The sequence below is a fragment of the Lytechinus pictus genome, chromosome 16, assembly GCF_037042905.1.
Source record: "Lytechinus pictus isolate F3 Inbred chromosome 16, Lp3.0, whole genome shotgun sequence".
NCBI classification, from domain to species: domain Eukaryota; kingdom Metazoa; phylum Echinodermata; class Echinoidea; order Temnopleuroida; family Toxopneustidae; genus Lytechinus; species Lytechinus pictus.
This window is the reverse complement of record NC_087260.1, coordinates 21,309,892-21,329,071: the sequence shown is the minus strand read 5'-3', so window position 1 is coordinate 21,329,071 and position 19,180 is coordinate 21,309,892. Positions and strand designations below refer to the sequence as shown.

Below are 19,180 nucleotides of genomic sequence, written 5' to 3'. Positions count from 1 at the left end.
GAATAACTGGCAACTGAGCGCGCTCACTCAGTGATTCAAAAATTTTGCTGGTTCCACCCCCCCCCCCCAATGCCGTGACCCACGGTACGCCACTGTGGACATATCAATGACAATTCCTTGTATATCTAAAAACATGATTGCAAAAAAAATGCCAAAATATTTCAGTCATCCCCCCACCCATCAACACGGATTTACGCCAGTGCCTGGAATACCTATTTTTTCTTGTATACCATTGTGATAGAAAGGATTTAATAAAATTCTAGGAATTTTCATTTCAGTGAAAAAGTCTTAGGAGTTCCTCTCCCACGCTCGTCATCATTTCCACACTCTTTTTGACTAATTTCAGGGGCAGCATTTTGCGAGTGAGGGGGGGGGGGGTATAATCAAGTAAAGTAAGCAAAACAAAAGGGAGTATGCTCAATATATAGTCGCACTGCCGGGCAGATTCATCTATTTATGACTTACTATTTATTTATTTATTCATTCATTCTATCTTTATCTTCTTTTCCCCTTTGGCGTAAATAGTTTTCTTCTTTTAATCAATGAAAAGGGATTAGTCCCTTCCCCTGCCATGATTTCTAATTAGTCTGTAGTACAGATTCATTTTCATGTAAAAAAAAGTCTGATTCTTTTGCACTATCACGAATTATTTTTTTTTTCTAGAATAGGAATAGTTCATGCCCATGTGAATGCTTTATGTGAGGGAAATCCAATGAAGATCTGAATATCGAGATTCCGGAACTGTTTAGAAATGATCATGTGATGGCGCTAGCACACATTCATACTCTGATACATGTTGGGTATATCATTCCATTTTTTTTGTAGATCTATGGATATTTTCCTCATACACCATCGTAGTCTGTATTTCCTTATAACTTTCTCTTTCACTCCCACCCTCTCTCTCTTCATTCTTTCTTTCATTCCTTGTTGCTCTTTATTCGCTGCGTTCTTTCTTTTCTTCTACTCTGAAAATCTCGCTCTTTACTGTCATCTTCCTCTATGCACTCTTTTTTTTTCTCTCTCTTCTACGTCTTCGTTCAGAATCTCTCTCTCGATGGCACAACATTTGCTCCAGTCTTAATATCTCAGATGGCATACGGTAAGAGTTTTGATTGAAATAGAGCTTTTGATTCAGATTAATGCAAAGATTACGATTAGGGTTTATTTAGTTTCCGAGGAAAAAGATTTCATTTTTGGCTTTTAATGTGCACATTTTCTATCAGATCAATTGTCACCAGAGCAAATGTCATGGAGCCCTATCTCTCCCCCCCCCCCCTCTCTCTCTCTCATTTCTCCCTGTGCACTTATCAGTTTTATTTCTCTAACCCTTAACATCTTTTCTACCCCCCCCCCCTCCTGCTCTCTCTTTCACATACACACACCCCCTCCATGTCTACTCTGCAACCCCTTTTTTCAGGTTAAATTCTCTGTCTACTCCTCCCCCCTCTTACCTTGCGTTTAACACTATCCCCCCTCTCTCCTTTCTCCAAGTGCCCTCTTTCTTCCCCTCTCTCACTTGGGCCCTGTTACAGAAAGAGTTGCAATCAAACACAACTCTAAATATCAATTGCAACTTGATTCTCAACCAATTAAATGCGTGTATTAGGGACTTGCGCTTGATATTGCAATCAAACACAACTCTTCCTGCAATGGATGATTTCAAGTTCAGTGTTGACCTTTTGGTGTTGGTGTTAGGTCAATTTTTACACAAGTATAACACCAAACATAAAATGAAGATGGTCCTGAAAAGTCACTCACTTGTTAAAAAGGTGTCAAAAAATGTGATCTGGATCAGTTTTGCAAACTCAGAAAAGGTTTTGGAGCTAGGGAAGCAATCCAAATTGTGCTTCCAACACCAACGCCAACAACAGACTTCATACAATGTGCCCCTGAACTGATCAACAACCAACCTCCTATACACATAATACATGTACGCACCCTATTCAAACATTATAAATACATCCATATTTTAATACTTTGAATACTATTTCTATTTACAATGTTTGTTCTTTTGTTCATTTTCCAGCTTTAATGAAGAGCTGATACATCCTCACATAAATGTACATGTATTATGAACATGTAACATATTTCTCAACAGAATATACTTATCACGCTTGACATATTTTAACTGTTCAGATACATAAATTTGTTCTCGTGTTAAAAAATTGCACACCGTATTCATAAAGTAAACAAAGTGATGATTTTTTTTCTTGTTACTTTTCTTACAAAATAAGATTATATTTCATTGAGTACAAAAACAGACATGACTTTAAGATATGATTGGATATTCTCGCATAGTGCGCCAATGAATATGCAATAAGATAATCAGCACCTCGTAAATGCTATATATTAGTACTGTTATGATTAACTTTTTTTGCACAGTCATGTCAAACACAACCATGCCTTTATTTAACTTTTCACAGACATTTCAGAATATGATACATTACATTCCCAGCAGTAGGTAATTATAATATTTTATGTCCAGTTGGTGAAAAATAATTTGTATGATGAATTGTGGGTTTGCCTACCAAGGACAAGACGGTATAGGCTAATCCCCAAGCTCACAGGGAATAGCCGATCTATAGTCAGAACAAACTTTAACATCTTCTGTTGTATGTACAAAATGAAAGTGTATTGCACTCTTTACTGTCTTTGGTAAAAGTTTGCTGTGCCATGTACTATCCTCTCATTCATGTTTGAAAAGTGGAAACAAACTCACATTACCCATGCATACTATCAAACCAAAACAAATACACCCATGAAAATAGCATCTAGGAAAAATTAAACTTCTTAGCTCCGCCTAATTTACTTCAGTTTAGGGGAGCATTTCATCAAAATTTCCATCTAACAAGTCATATCCGACGGCTTTCCTTGATTTTGATTGGTTTAGAAGCACAGTCCCTACAGTAACTGTCAGATAACTTTGTCAAATAAAATGTCTGACAAGTCCTTGCATGAAACCCTAACAAAGAGTTACCATTGATCCAATCAATCGCAACTATGGATGGCCAGCAACGTCAACATATATTATGCATGTTTGTTCAAAATATTTTCTAGGTATGATGCATTCATTGTTTTCTTGAAAATTCACTGCGCTTCTCTTGCATAGAAAGGACATATTGTGCAAATTTTTCGTAGAAAAAAATTATGACACTGATGGATTTCCATAGAGTTACAATTGATCGGATCAATCATAACTTTTTGTAAGATGGGGCCCAGATGTCATTTTAAAACAGGGATAAGAGAGAGATGTGTTCCATTTTCATTTTATAACTATATCATTTCTGATGTAATAAAGCAAACATATAATGGAAACAATCATCTTTTTGGATTCAGAAAACAAGACAAAAAAGTGAATATAGAAATTATCCTTTTTCAAAAAGGTAAGTACTGTCTAAATCCCTTCAGAAATGATATAGTTGTTTACTATAACATTTACTGTTTCATATGGTTTTCATTAGTCATGCTTTCTGAAAGACTAAAAATTACATACAACAAAATACACCGCTTGGTTTTAGATCAAATATAAACATGATTACTTGAAAAGATGTTTAGTAATAAGGTAGTCTAAAATAGAGTAAAACTTTCTGTTTTAGTACTCAGAGTAAACACTGAGAATAAACAGAAAGTCAATTCTTATTTCTCATGCCGTTTGTTTCCCCAGTTTCTGTTTGCATTGTTTGATATGGTTTACAATTAATTTCTATTGCTTGCTATAATTTGAGCAAAAGACAACAGATTAAATTATGCTTCTTTTTTAACAATTCTTCTCATATCAGTTAATAATAATAATAATAGTCACTTCTTGTATAGCGCATAACACATTATGAATGACATCTGTATGCGCTTCCAAAGGACATGGATATTATTACTCCGACTGTAGTTCAAGCAGCTAGCTTCCAGCACTCGGCATTTCAAGGAATAAATTCCTGCCAGGTACCCATTCACCTCACCTGGGTTGAGTGCAGCACAATGTGGTTAGTTAGTGGTGGTTAGTTTACCTGCCCGCTGAGAAAGCATGACTGCGTGTTAGTATGTAAGAACCAATGATGTAAGTTTCTCTCTTAGGGACCTGATTACATGGATAGTTGCCTTTATCAAATGGCATCAATTTGGTTTCTAACCCAGGTTGCCAGTTATGAGACCATCACTCTTCCAACGTAGCCATCGTGCCTCCTCATTTCTACCCCTCATCGAGTATACTTTACTGAAGCGCATCATCTGTTGGAAATAATCTCTGATAAATGTTTGATATCCAAAGCACTAGTTCCGCAGCAACCTCCTATGTACCTAGCTCCAGCCTCTATCCACACTGGTATAAGGTCATCAAACTCAACGGCAGTAGTCTTTCCACAGACCCTGTATGGGATAATTATTACAGTCAAGCCTATTTCATTACCATTTCATAAAATATACCTAGAATATGCCTTTTCAAATCAAGTCCTCTAAATATGAAAAAGCATTCATCAATTTCTTGGTTTTGGACCATTAACATGATTCCTCTGTTTATAAAGTGATAAGTGCATACAAAGACTTATCAGTGGTGCTGCTTGCTCTCTGTACTTAAAAACTCTGTCACTTCGTTCCGTGCAAGCCTTCCATGCGACTATTTTTACCACTCGTAGGTTGGCCGCAGGTCACCTGCTTTGGTAGTATCCCACACGCAGTTGCCTGCAGGAGCGCAGGTAAGTCTAATTTACACGCAGAAAAGTTTTGAACATGGTGAGTTGTGGGTGATTGCCCGCACCCCACCCACATGCCTTGCACGGAACGAAGTGACATAGCCTATAAATTGATTGAATCAATTACATTTCTGTGTACTGTAGGTCAACACAAAATATTAAATCATAATATATCTTCACATTTAGTAAAATAATGATTAATAATTATACACTTACTTATCGTCAATCCACTGCTCTCCCGGTGCGTTTGGATAGACGACAAATGGTTTTCCATTTCGAGATGTTGTAGCACTTTGCAGTAGAGCTGTGACGTTTTCTGCTGGAACACAGTTGACACCAACTCCTATTATCTGGGAGCATGCGCTCGCTTTGCTTATTGCCTCGGCTAAGCTCTCTCCATGGCCTATATGAGATTGGTCCTATGGATGGAGAATAAGGAGATACTTCGTGGAAGAGGGTTATGGAACACCATGTGTAAAGTACACCTTTACACATGGCGTACCGTAAACCACTTCCGCGATTGTTCACACCACCATGCAAACCTTCAATCATCATCTGAATGAGATGTGTTACATAGGTGTATGTTCAGTAACAAAGCTAACACAGTCCCATGGACAGGATCAGGATGTTTACAGTAAGGCACTTTGTCCAAAACAAGAGCCATGTCTTTCCCGCAAGGAACCTGATGGTTGCTTTTCCAAAATTTCATCATAGAAAATAAATGGAGAATGTGGAAATAGCGCTACAAAAAGATGCACAATACCTTTTAGGAAACTCGTTTTAATGGGATTCCCACTTAAAAGGCATAGCATAGGCTTTTGACAAGGTCGTTGTGTGTTGTGCGCTATACAAAAACTGACCATTATTATTATTACCTAATAATTCTGTATTTATAAAGCACTTAATACATTAGAACTTTACAGATATATGATATCCCAGTTATTGGACCTGGCTTGCCTGCACACAATGTATGCTCTTTCTCCAGTCCCTGGGCAGCATTCTAATAAGAGTTTTCAAACTCAATTGCTAGGCATACTATATGCGATTTCACATCATACCGACCACCTATTTGGCACCTGGGTGGAGAGTAGCAAAGTGCAAAAGCTGGTCCGCACTGATTGACTTTTATGTTGGTTCATGTTTGCGATTCTAGCTTATTCATAAGATAGGAAAGAAACAGCTTGAGTATCCTGTGATTCAAGAGAGTAGGCCTATTGAATCTATCTTACCTTGCAATAGAATGTCATCCATGCCTTCATGGTGGGAAACTCTTGTAAAAGTGCTAGTAAAGCTTCTGCTTCCGCAATAGAAGGGACGGTTTCCAGGGCTAGTAGGTCGATGTTTGCTTCAACGAGGGCCTTCATCCGAGGTCTGTGCCACTGCTTCAGTTCCTGATAGAGTCAAATATGAAAGAAATTCTGGATGTAATCTTATCAATTATCTTGTTATTTAAAAGGAACTTACGACATACATTGTACATATCTAATTACCCTGGTCATTGGAATCAATCAGTCATTCCCACATACAATGTATGCACATCCTACACTCCCTGGGGAGTATTCCAGCTGGTTACCATGTAAGGTGCTCACAATGCTGGACAATGCATCTGGGAGAGGATTGAGAAAGTGTGGATTGATGCGTTGCCAAAGACGCTGGGCAGCAGAGGGATTTGAACGTACAACCCTCTGATTACAAGGTCAGGGTCAGATCCACTACATCAAGGGTATAAATTCACTACATTTAAAGCTTGTGGATCATCATGATACCTTCTGACAATCGAGCATGCTATAGTGTGAAATGTCAAAAACACGAGGCAATCATAACAGAAATGCCAGTTGCAGCATCAATCCCAAAATGAGTTGGAACAGAATCCAATAAAATAACAACCCAAGTGTTTGAAATTGAGCAAAAAATATATTTACCAAAAGAATCTGGTAGTGGTAGAACATGTGTAGAGTAATTGCTGAGAAACTGACAAAAGTATTAAAGAAAGACCATACTGCCAGGTGTTAGGCCTTTTTTTTCCAAAGAATAATAATAATACACTGCCCCATATTAGCTCATCTGTGTTAGTGATCTTCAGTCTGATAATTTCTTTTTTTAGCTTAGATTTCATGATCTCACAGTCACCAAATAAGGTTTGTGGAAATGTGGCGACATTCAGCCTTTATTTGAAAACTTTCTCATTTAAGTCGTTGTTCGTTGCAAATATATTAGTTTGGCTTTGATTACTAGTAACTTCATAAAAGCTTTCAATTTAAAACAACATGAGGGAAATACACAAAAAAGTTATACATCAACAGAATGAAATATTCTAACAATGCTGCAATATTGGTACTCTAAATCATGACAATTCATAAACAAAGCCTACCTCAATTGTCATATTGTCCACATAATTGCCATGGTATTCTGAGAAGTCATGCAGACATGCTCCGTAAGGCCCAACTGATCCGGCAACAACAGGCTTCCTTCTTCCTTTAATAAATCACCAAAATTGGAGAAAAAAAATGATAGGATTTTGGCAAAAAATACAAATCTAAATATTAGTTGGAATGCAAGTTTCAATAAAATTCTTCAGATCAGAAGATCAAGTTTTTGTCATCATTTTAATTACCTGTAGCAAACACTTGGACAATGACAGTTGATAAACAAAATACATGAACTAAAATAAAAGAGATTTCAGTAAATAATTTTTTTTTCATTTCCTAATAATACAGCTACGGTAATTCATTCTTTCCTCAAAATGTAAAGAGTCAAATTAAGTTCACATATATATGTTTGTTACTGTAAAGCACAAATCGTAAAATATTTGCTTGATTCCCCACTCCCAGATGTGATGTACATGTATTCAAGCAACAAACTTTAGAAAAACCAATGTAACTAGAATGAGTTATAAATCCTTGTTAAAATTACCAGATTGAGACTGTTTCTCCCAGAATTCCAACACGGCTTGCCTTGCGATGTCGCATGCTGTAGCCATCAGCTTACTAAACTCCCCATCACCAATTCCAACTTCCTTCTCAAACAGTTCTGGACTAGCCTGCAAGTATGAATCAAAACAGAAGCAATCACTGAAATTAAAATACATAGAAAAATGATACATGCCTTCTGATTGTAACCACCATGCACCATCTTGGTTCCAAATCTAAGAAAGGTAATGGGGTAACACAGTAGTAATACTGTCATGTGACATGCAGAGATGGGTGTATCCTATATCCAACTGTACTCTTTAACTCTTTGCATGCTGAATTTAATTTTGGGGGATAATAATGACAACTGTTTCCACGTTATTTTATGTAATTCAAGATATCCATATTACACCAGTTATACTTATTATTTTTTATTATATAGATGTTTTCCAAGAACTATTAGCTTATCGAATTTGAAGATAGGGAAGAAAACAAATTATTACAATATTGTTGAATTTAATTGTACGAATGTGCAAAATTGCAACATCAGCGCGCATAGGGTTAAGGGGCTTTCAGAGTTGATAATTAGACTATCTGCTACTGAGTGTTGTGAATACTTGTGATTGTCTGAAAAATATGTCATTTTATTCATTATTCATTTCATTAATTGGTATATGCACATGTAAATATTGGCCAGCAGCAGGGCTGAAAGGGCCAATGTACAGTATCAGTGCAAAGTTAAAAAAAAAAACATAGCTCTAAGTACAGTAAATATAATTGTTTGGCTTAATGTTTAAATGGCATCAATAATTATGAACATCAACTTGCATGGAGATCTATGTACAGATATAGTAGTAGAAATGAACTGGAGAATGAGAAAAGTTTCAAGAGAGAAAGTTTTGGTTGCAAATAGCCACACACCCAAACACGATATCCCCTAAGATGACAGCAACTATTGTGCATGCTCTCTAAAATAGATCCAAAAATAATTACCTGATAAGTACCTGTCAATATGACATCAGCACCATGCTCAATGAAGCTAAAGATGAAAAAGTAAAACAAAAGTATTGTTTTAAAAAACGTTAAGGAATGATCACTTTCTTAAAAAGTATTTAAATCAAGATTAAGAATGTCTTTGATTCAATGCATTGTGAATGCTGGAAAAGGGTTTATGATGGTTTTCTGAGCAAAATATTACCAGCAAGTCAGAGGTAATTTGTAATTCAAGCTGTGATAATCCATCAACACAAGTAGATTAAGGAATAAGGATTCAGGTTAATATTATAACATGCTGGAATGTCATTCCTCAATCAGAAGGACCGAGAATCAACAACAAATTTTGGTTCTAAGAATTATAAAAAGATTACAGTATAACATTAAAAAGCGTAGCTAAATCATCATCTCAGTATGGGCAAAGTGTAACTCGAAAAATCTTGATCTACAGTGTAGCAATCAAAAACTCAAAGCACTGATTTTTATGAAACTGAGGAAAACTTACCTAAGATGTGCTTTCTTCAGAGCATCAGGGTTTTTCAAAAGATATGTTGATGTCCATAGCGGATCCTGAAAGTGAAACGTGAAACAAAATATATCTAGGAGGTATATAATATATACTCCAGATCTCAAGTCGTGCTAAAGCAGTCATTCTAAAATAGAATCTAGGTCTAATTTTACGTTATGAAATCATTATGGTTTAAAAATACCTTACACTTTATGGTGACATCAGTGAGAGTTACATTATGAAAAAGAGGACATGAACAATCGAGATAGTGTATATTTGTTCGTCCTCTCAGTTTTCTGAAACTGGTTTAAAAAAGAAGCTAATATTAAAGTTGTTGTTGGATAGTTGACAACTTGACAAGTCATATGAAACAAAATGATCTTTATCAATTAAGAATTGTATTGAAATTGTAGATATCTAGGACCAGGAGGTGATCTATATGGCTTTAATTTAAAAAGTAATAATTTCAAGCAAAGGGACACACCCAATAATTAAAAAAAGAGAAAAGTCAATAGAAGTCCATCTCTGAATTGCCTTGGGCTTGTTGCTTTTTAATAAAAGAAAAAGATCATTGAAATATATCCAAAAACATAAACAAAATTTGATGACAGAGATCAACAGCTAGATGACAGGTATCGGTACTACCAATAGTACGTTACGGTTGCCCCTCACAAAAATAAATTGTTTTGTTTTGTTTGAAAGTAGGTCTAGACCTTCTAGACTCTACCATATTCTTTTGATTCTTCTAGTGACATTTACAAGCAGCAGTGAAATTCTTACAAACATTAAAATACCAAAGGCAATAACTTTATTTCGACGTACATGAAGGTACCAGTAAAAATTAATAGGCCTAGGTAGAATCTATAAATTCATAAATGAATTTCAAAGTAAAATAGAGGGACTCTAGTCTACTGACAACGTTACTTAGAGTTAGACACGTGTATATTAAAATATACATTGACCGGCATGTTTCCATAAAGTAAGATAAAAAACATAGGCCCGTATTCTGAAGTCAGGTTTAACTTAAACTCAGGTTTAAAGTTGTGGTTTAAGTATGGGAAGCCAAAAGTATCAACATTGTTTATTAAGTTGTTTGTTTCCTATGTTTACTGTGCTCTTTCCTGATTCATTGATGGTGAAGACAAAAATCTTTTCATACTTCCTAGACAATTATGAATGATTTGAGAGGCAAATGAGCTGAAGTAGACAAGTATGATATCTCTACTGTTTGTGATTTATGCAACAATTGGCTCTCCATACTTAAACCACAACTTTAAACCTGAGTTTAACTTTAATTAAGTTAAACCCGACTTCAGAATATGGGCCATAGGGTCTAATCATGTAAATTCAAAAGGGAAAAAATGAAAGATATTAAGCCACATCCGCACATCTCACACACACTAAAAAAAAAAAAAAATGACACTGTGAAGAAATTAACAAATTGACCCCCCTCACTCCCAACACACGCCCACAAACTCGCATCGCTAGCCGCTGCTCCACAGCCCAGTATTGTACCGCTCGTGGGTATCTTCCCCGGTACGTGAGAGGAGCTTTCTGCGGTACGCAGGGGCCTGTTGCATGAAATGGTCTTTCGTAGAACCATTCTACGTAAGAACGAGATATCGCTCAACTGTTTCACAAAGCCGATTTGGGCGATACGAGGAATGGTCCTTGGAAAGACACCTCCAGACATGTCCTACGTAGGCATGATCTTCTTTGCACACCGCCCGCCACCGTCGGCATTGAGAGAAAATGCGTTTACGGCAAGCCACACTGACATATCACCTTTAAACATTTTTTGGGGTTGCACACTGATGCATTTTATCTGGGATGGGGCCAAGTTATTTTTTATATGGGGGCTAGCAGGTCGTCTTTTTGCACGGCAAGACGACCAAAAACAGATGTCATTTTAACTTCTCCGTGCATTATGTCCGGGGGTAATGTAGGCCCAAATATTTTTTGTAATATGTTTTCTTTTATTCTCCCTCCGTCCTATCCCCACACCATTTCCATTAATTTTTTTTGAAATATCGAAATGGACGGCACTATCTCTCTGACCCCTCATGCTTTCTCATTATAGATAATTTAACAATATGAAAACAAATTTCTTTAAAAGAAATGATGCAAGGTAAAAAGTGTCAGCAAAAAAAAAACACGATACAAAACTAAAATGTTATACATATGGTAAATCATTCATTTATTTTTATTTCATTTTCATTATAATTATTTTTTTTGCTGAGATTAATTTTAATCAATGAAAATTAATTGTCGGATTTGGGCTTAACTTGAGATGTACTGAAACAGTGAAACAGAACAAAAAATCTGCAGTAACAAAATAGCTAATTGAATTTAAGATACAGATTAGGCCTCATGATAGCTTACGAATCCATCACAGTCGTTACAAATGAAGATAAGCTAGTTCATTAAAGAAAAGATTATGGAAATTAGTCCATACAAAGGGGCGCATTTTCAATCGTAGGGTAGGCCCCTTTAGGCCCCTACTAAAATGTTAAAGCAATAATGTAGTCTCTACTCCTCAACTTTGAAATGTTGAACATATATATTTTTTATATTCTTAAACCTTATTCTTATATAAGCTTCCATAAATTAAGTGATCAACTCAAGATTACCAACGTTTATGATCATTGTAATATTAGCATTATTTCTGTAAATAGTATTTTTTTCATTGCGGATTGCACACCTTTTTCTATGTTTTAATTGTTATTGCAAAGCACTACTTTATCCACTTGGACATGTTTGCAGCAATTTTCATATTTTCCTTGTCTTCGGTTACTCATCATGCAACTGAGGTATGTTTATACTCTAAACACTCACATTTGTATTTCTTGCGTTATATCTGACAAATAAAATAAATAAATTAGATTTTTCACACGCAGCCTCTCATATTTTCCTTTTTAGTCTCATACAATCAGACACTGTTGATTTTGTTTACTCCATTCAAACCCTATTTTTACCTCAACAGATAACATATTAACGCATAGACCAAAAGCTTCAGTCTCTGTATTTTGGTTGTTCCGCTGAACTGCGTTGGCTCACTCACCATACATAGACTGAAGCGGAGGGGGCCCCTACCTACAGCCAACGTATAGTGAACTAGCGTTTTATAGATCGCGATTTAAAACTTTTTTTAGGCAAAATTGACATTTTCATGGTTTCCATTATCAGTGTAATATAGATAACTTAAGCTAATTGCATACCTTGGGCCGGAGTTATTGAAAAAAATCCTCTGGATGATTGAGAAATCTGTCATCTAAGACATTTTCACCTGACCTGACGGTTTTTCTTGCAAGTTGCCATCTTGAATGACGTCATTATCGTTATTAACTTTTTCATGTCTCGATTTATCGCGATTATAACTAGTATCGTTTATCTTCGTGTAGTGTATCGTATCGTATTATTTTATTCGTATATTGCCATGTATAACGTTAGGTGTGCTGATTGCTGGTGGTAATTTTATTTGATTCATTAATTCATTTTAGTAATTATGGCTGACTACTGGTGTTGTAATTGTGACCGTAATTTGAATAATCATCCTAATAAAAGAAGATCTTTGAATGCAAAATTGGATCACCGTGATTACACCACTGCTGACGCTGTCGAATCATTGGGAATTAAAGTGACACCAGATCAAAAATCAAAAAAATTCATTTGCGACAGATGTTGCAGAATAATTTCAAAATTATCTGAAAGCAATTCAAATGTAATTGAAAATAAATCCAAATTAAAGAAAATTAGTAGAATCAATGTTTACCTGGGGAGGAAAGTGAAAGTGACCAGCTATGCTTCGCCATTTCTTCGGAAGAAACGAAGAAGACTGAGCCTATATTTTGGTGAAAAATTCCTGCGCTTCCACAGAGATTCCAAGTTATGACAGCCCCTCCCCCATATTCACGAAAGTGTATATTTAAAGGATGTTTGATTCGTTTAAGGTCCATAGTTATCATCATATTTAAAAGTCATTGGAATCTTATATTAAAAAATTGAATTATTATAAACATATTCCCATTACGCAGTGGATATAAATTAACCTCTGCAATAAGCTAAACGTAGTGATTGTCAAGGCCAAATTAGATTAAGCGCGGGGCAGAGCGGCCGAGTGAGAAATTTTTCATCTTTAAAATGGAAAAACTTGGCCAATTTAAGCACCTTGACTGCATTTAAAGATAAATCCACATACTAAAAGTTATTGACCATTTGATAATTAAAGAATATTTTTTTTCTGTGTTGAAAAGTGTGGGGGGAGGGGATGCATACCCCCACCCCCCTCTGGATTTACGCTCTTGTCATGAAGAGTAGACATATCTCACCAATCAGTGGAGTGACTACGGGGGACATGGGGGCACCCCCCCCCCCCCTCGGCTGGCAAAAATATTTAAAAAACGGGAAAAGGAGAAAAAGAGGGAGAAGGGAAGAGAAACGTAGCTTTTGAGATATGTACATGGATATGGATTCCTAAAATAGGCCTATTGTCCTTAAAATGTCCCTGTTTGGGGTCAATAAATACAAACATTTCAGCAGTTTTGCATTGTTTAGCGAGACGGGCACGTATCATAATTACAAAAAAATGCTTGTGTCCCTTTTTAGGTCTGAATATCAAAGATTTTCAGCTCGCGCTTGGCGCTCGCATTATTTTTTATCAGTAATATACATATCCGTTTAATGGCACTGCCCTTAAAATGCCTCTATTAGTATACTCATTTTGTTTTGCTGGTCCCCCCATGCCGTGACACACGGTACGCCACTGTATGGCCAATGCACTAATGTCAACGTAAGCACGGACTGGAAATGTTTTATATTTAGACCTTAAATGCGGCAAATGTAGTAGTCATTAAAAAAAATCAATGTCACTACATACAATAATTTTGAAAAATCCGAATACAAGGAAATATATTTGGTGTATATTTATGGACTTGGAATCGGGATGATTTAGAACCATTTAATCTCCTTAAACAGGATTATTTATCTCATCAAACAGACAACGCAAGCACCAGTAGGGACTAACATTTAAGCAAATTATGTTTCATAAATAGTTCTGAAATAAAAATACACGTAATATAATTTCATATATTATAACATACTTTGTATTTTTCTCTCTGTGTTTTTCTTTCTTTCACTGCGCCTCGGGCACCCTGCCGAGTGGATTTGGCGCATTACACATCCATTATTATTATCATTATAACATATAGGTCGACAATAATTCTTCTTTAACCCCACTTTCTTTCTTCCTTTCTCTTTCTCTCCTTTTTTTTCTTGCCAGCCGATTGGGTGGATCTGAATTGGCGTTCACTCTGTGTAGCATTAATTGGTCTGATTGTCTTTAAAGTTTTGCGTTTTTAGAATAGTTAGACCTAAAGGTCCTACATGAGAGTATAAAGGTCAATATGGATCTAATATTACGAGTCGTCTTAAACAAGCAGTATAGCCTCTATTGTGGTGATAATAGCGACGCAAAGGAGACACTCCCCTTTCCTTCAAATTTGAATGGTTCGATGATAAAGCCTATAATTGGAGCCCTCAAATAACACTTTGAATAGATAGCTATTGCAGAATTTTAACATCATTTCTTAGAGTTTGTTCCCCCTTTTTTTTGGGGGGGGGGGGGTGTTTGAAGGTTTCTTAATCAGACATTTAAATATGATAGGTATAAAGATGTTGGAAATGTCTTTTCAAAATTGACTCATATCCCCCTGAGACGACAATCATAAGTACAGCGATTTGAACGTATAGGCCTATACGAGAAGATCCAGGACTTGACTGTGTGGATTGCAATAATCGACGTTATACTTAATTTCAGTCAGTGTTCACATAGAAAAGATTTAAAAACATTGAAATAAACAAATGCATTCAATGTGGCCAGTCATCAGAATAGCCCAACACAAAATAAATAGTGTAAAATGAAAGAAGAATAGAAAGAATAAGGTGTAAATAAACGTAATAAATTGTGTATTTGATTTAACTGGGACTGTATGTCTGGTCAGTTGGAGTAGTGGTCTATGGGAACTTCTAACCTATAAAAATATTTTCTGTTAAAATCATTTTTTCACTCATTTTATGTTCAGTGTTAGACTAGTATGCAGATATAGCATCATATAAGTGTTTTAGTGCCATTTGATATTCAATTGAAACGATTATGTAGTATAAATAGGCCATATGTTTATACTGCTTGAATTTAAGTGATCCACAAACCTAGATCTGGGTCTAAACGATGAAAGCTGCATTTTGAATGTCAAAGTTAATACTACGGTAGTTATCATTTTCCCAATATTTTATAATAAAGTAGGCCTATTAAAAAATTAATAACCTTTGATTTCCATATCGGAAAGACGGTGAAAATCGCCGACTTTCCATGTCCAGTGGGGAGCTGGACCCACAGGTCTCTCCCGTCCTCCAAACACTGTAGCGCTTCCCGCTGGTCAGGCTTGAGAGTGAAGTGTTCCCCGAATATCCCCTTGGCTATAGCATCCATCATGCAGGCCTTTCGTTTATGCTGCTTGAACTAAAGTGATCGTTTGATTGTCGTCTGCTACTTGTGATCGTAGCGGTTTCGCTCGCATAAGGAGCAGATCGTATAATATCGAAAGCAATATCGATATCACATTCGTGATTGTTGACGCCCTCTCCGTTCGTTTGTAAATATTTCACAGTTTGGCTGCCATATTGACTATTTTGATCGTGTTCAACCCAATTAAACATCGGTAAAGTATAATTTTTCATGCCTTTTAATCTATATCGTTTAAAATATTGTCTTCACTAAATATCATGGTTTAAAAGTTTGATGGCTATACATCCTTAGATTGTAAATTCGATGTGTAAAATTACATCAAACTTTGGACTGTGAATTGACAAAAGGGTGGGAATGAGAAAACATGCGAGCCCACACGTATACCCTACCGTCGGTTAATGGGGATTACAGTAAAATGTCAGAAATTGTTGAATAAATCCCCAGAAACGACGGTTATTCCTGTCTAATTAACGCATAACTTGCAAAATCATCATTATATATATTTATTCTATAAAAAATCAGTATATTGAACTAATAAAATGTCGAAATTACTTAGTTAAATCAATTTTTATGTCGGACAAGGGTCTCTTTCGTTGAAATATTAATGAAAGGTGTCTCTAAAAGGACACCGTGTTCTAAATAAGGGAAATAATGAAAATTTCGATTTTATCCAGTTATGTTTGTGAACTTTGAAAGTTTTTTCTCTTTTTACCTCATAAAGTACGCTCCATACATCAATTCTACAATCAGTAATAAATAAAACATTATTTGATCCCCTTTTATTGAAATATATGATTTTATGAAAAGTCGTCATTCCGAAATAAAAGGTTCAGGTGACGATGAAGACTAAATATTTTTCCGATACTATCGATATCAAACGATGTCGCGGACTTGAAAGACAAAATTGCCTTCGTGAAACGGAAAGCGCTGATTTGTCGCCAATCTTCCTATCTCGGAAGAATGGTCCTAGGACGTTCCTACGACGTATCGCTCATCTCGTCATGCAACAGGCCCCTGGTCGCCGTAGGCATGGTACTTTGGTAGGCGTACCGGTACCGTATCGGTACATGACGTACCGTAGCTAACTTCCTGCTGGTCAATTTTGATTTAATTTCACCCAAATATGTACGAAGCTTATTCAATGCCTTACCAGATCAACTGGATAGCCAAGTCTAATCAGCTCTGTGCTCAGACCTCCATCAACGATGATCATATCTTTATTTCTAGATGTCATTTTCGTGACTTTTAATTCAACGTACTTCTTCGGCAAGTCTAACGTTAATCCTCCGCCCGTAGACCAATCCATTCATTCAGCTAGTACTTCATACTGAAATTAGCGACTACTTTATTTGACCGCATGTTGTACTCCCTTCTCGCAAAGTTTCTGATTGGTCAAAAGTATTTAGCCAATCAAGCATTTGATTTTCCCACTTTTTGTTTCTTTGTAGGTACTGTAGCTATGTACCTTGTCGGTCACAAGCATGGGCGGAAGTCCCAGGGGGACGTGTCCCCCTACTCAAAATAGTAGGGGGACACAATATCAAATGCCCCCTACTATTTTTGGTCTTTTATGATGGTAAGAAATACATCATTCAAAATCGAAATAAAACATGTATTTTAGGACGAGATGATCTCACTTTGAGGACTTTTGGGATGATAACCTTTTTATTGCTTGTCAAATTTATTTTCGTCGAAATGACCTTAAATTTGGGGTGATAACCTTTTTTTTTGCTTGCCAATTTTTCCAGCCCCTTGTCCCCCTACCGCCAAGTGACGTTCTGTTATATCACCAGGAACAAAAATTTTGTCACCTTTTCTAGATCTTTCAAGGCAGTGGTACCTGGCATACCTCATTGTGTTGTCAAGGGGCGGGGTATCGACCCGACAGCACTAGCGTACCTACGGGGGGGGGGGCAGCGGGGGCACTTTGCCCCCCCTGACGAGCCACAACCCATACAAAAGACATATACCTGCCCCCCCCTGACGAGCTTAAAAGACCTTTTGCCCCCCCTGTACGAAAACTTTGATTTTTTTCATTGAAGACTTTTTTTTTTTTTTTTTTTTTTTTTTTTTTTTTTTTTTTTTTTTTGCTTGTCAATTTTTTTCTGGTACGAAAACCTTCATTTTTTTCATTGAAGACCTTTTTTTTTTTTTTTTTTTTTTTTTTGCTTGTCAAATTTTTTGGCGGCCGATTTTGCCCCCCCTGTGGAAAATCCTAGGTACGCCACTGCCCGACAGCAATGAATATTGAGGCTTTTAGGGGAAAGAACATATATGGGGGCTATGCAAATTTGCTAATGCATTTGAATTTTGCATAGAAGCTGTGTTTAAAATGGGGGGGGGGGTGATGATACCTTTCTGGGTGGGGCATGTGACGTCTGAGCAAGAAAAATTGTCAATTCAAATGACGGAACTTGTCGTAATATGGTGTAAACTTTGGTAAAGCAAAGACAGGGAAACGTGGGAACTGTACAATGTTGACCCGGGGGGGGCACTCGACCAAAAAAGTGGTAGGGGTGTGCCGCGGGCGAGACAAAAAACGGGGGCCTTGGAGCGGGCTCATTGTAAAAAGGAGGGTCCTCGGAACGGGCTTCGGAACTAAAAATGTTTGTGAAAACGGGGGTCCTTGGAACGGGTCGCCTAGCTGCTTGCGAGTGCGTATGCATGATCCCTATGGAACGTACTTGCAGCTAGCCCGGCGGCACGACTGACGGGCGCGCTAGCACAGAGGCGATGGTCGGACAGCGAGCTGCGGCCGCTTTTCACCAAAATTGCGACCGGAACGGCGTAACGGAAAATATGCGAAGCCCTGGAGCGGATTTTTTTTCTTCTTTTTTCTCGAGAAGAAGAAAATGCTATGCTCTGGAGCGGCTTTCTTTGTTCTTTTTCTCAACAAGACAAAAATGCTATGCCTCGGAACGGAAATTTGAGTGTAAAAATGGGGGTCCCCTCCGCGGCACATACCCACTATGCATTATATACTGAGTGCCCCCCCCCCCGGGAATGTTGACCGCCTGGATGTAGATGGAAACCACTTTCATACGAGGCAGAGTGGCGAATAAGCATGAATATCTGCTACTTTTCATAGTAAAACTTGTGGTTTTAAACGTTAATAGCCGACAGTACAATTTTGGTGCAGCCGCGGAAAGAGAGAAGGAGAGACATCAGCAGTGGCATACCCAGGATTTTCCAAAGTGGGGGGGGGGGGGGCAAATTCGTCCGCCAAAGAAATTGACAAGCAAAAAAAAAAGGTCTTCAACCACAAATAAAGGATTTCGTGCCAGAAAAAAATTGACAAGCAAAAAAAAATAAAAAGGTCTTCAACCACAAATAAAGGATTTCGTACCAGAAAAAATTGACAAGAAAAAAAAAGGTCTTTAAGTTCAAAAGAGGGGGCCACTTGTGGCTCGTCAGGGATCAGTGGTGACTCGTCAGGGGGGGGGGGAACGTCCCTTGCATGAGTTGTGACTCGTCAGGGGGGCAGTCTGCCACCCCTGCCCCCCCCCCCCCCTTAGGTACGCTAGTGGACATCAGGCAGATAAAGTGGGGGTATATAGGCCTTAAT

At 37.2% G+C, this 19,180-nt stretch overlaps 1 protein-coding gene across 1 annotated transcript; it reads right to left on the bottom strand.

Moving 5' to 3' along the window:
- Nucleotides 1–1,944: 1,944 nt before the first annotated feature.
- On the bottom strand, nucleotides 1,945–16,936 carry LOC135156982 (homocysteine S-methyltransferase YbgG-like). The gene is made up of 8 exons (XM_064111231.1): nucleotides 16,766–16,936; nucleotides 9,090–9,154; nucleotides 8,585–8,630; nucleotides 7,596–7,722; nucleotides 7,054–7,157; nucleotides 5,912–6,073; nucleotides 4,899–5,101; nucleotides 1,945–4,359 (listed from the first exon to the last, which is right to left on the bottom strand). The coding sequence occupies exons 1-8, from the start codon at nucleotides 16,919–16,921 to the stop codon at nucleotides 4,218–4,220; spliced, it is 1,005 nt and encodes a 334-aa protein (XP_063967301.1). The 5' UTR covers nucleotides 16,922–16,936; the 3' UTR covers nucleotides 1,945–4,217.
- Between the last annotated feature and the right edge of the window lie 2,244 nt (nucleotides 16,937–19,180).

What these genes read in the sequence shown, in the direction of transcription:
- LOC135156982 (XM_064111231.1), bottom strand. Translation starts at nt 16,921, where the DNA reads ATGGATTGGTCTACGGGCGGAGGATTAACGTTAGACTTGCCGAAGAAG. An exon ending in TTGGCTATCCAGTTGATCTG is followed by an intron (nt 9,155 to 16,765) that starts GTAAGGCATTGA and finishes TTTCACTTTCAG; the next exon opens with GATCCGCTATGGACATCAAC. An exon ending in GGAGAAACAGTCTCAATCTG is followed by an intron (nt 7,158 to 7,595) that starts GTAATTTTAACA and finishes GATTTATTAAAG; the next exon opens with GAAGAAGGAAGCCTGTTGTT.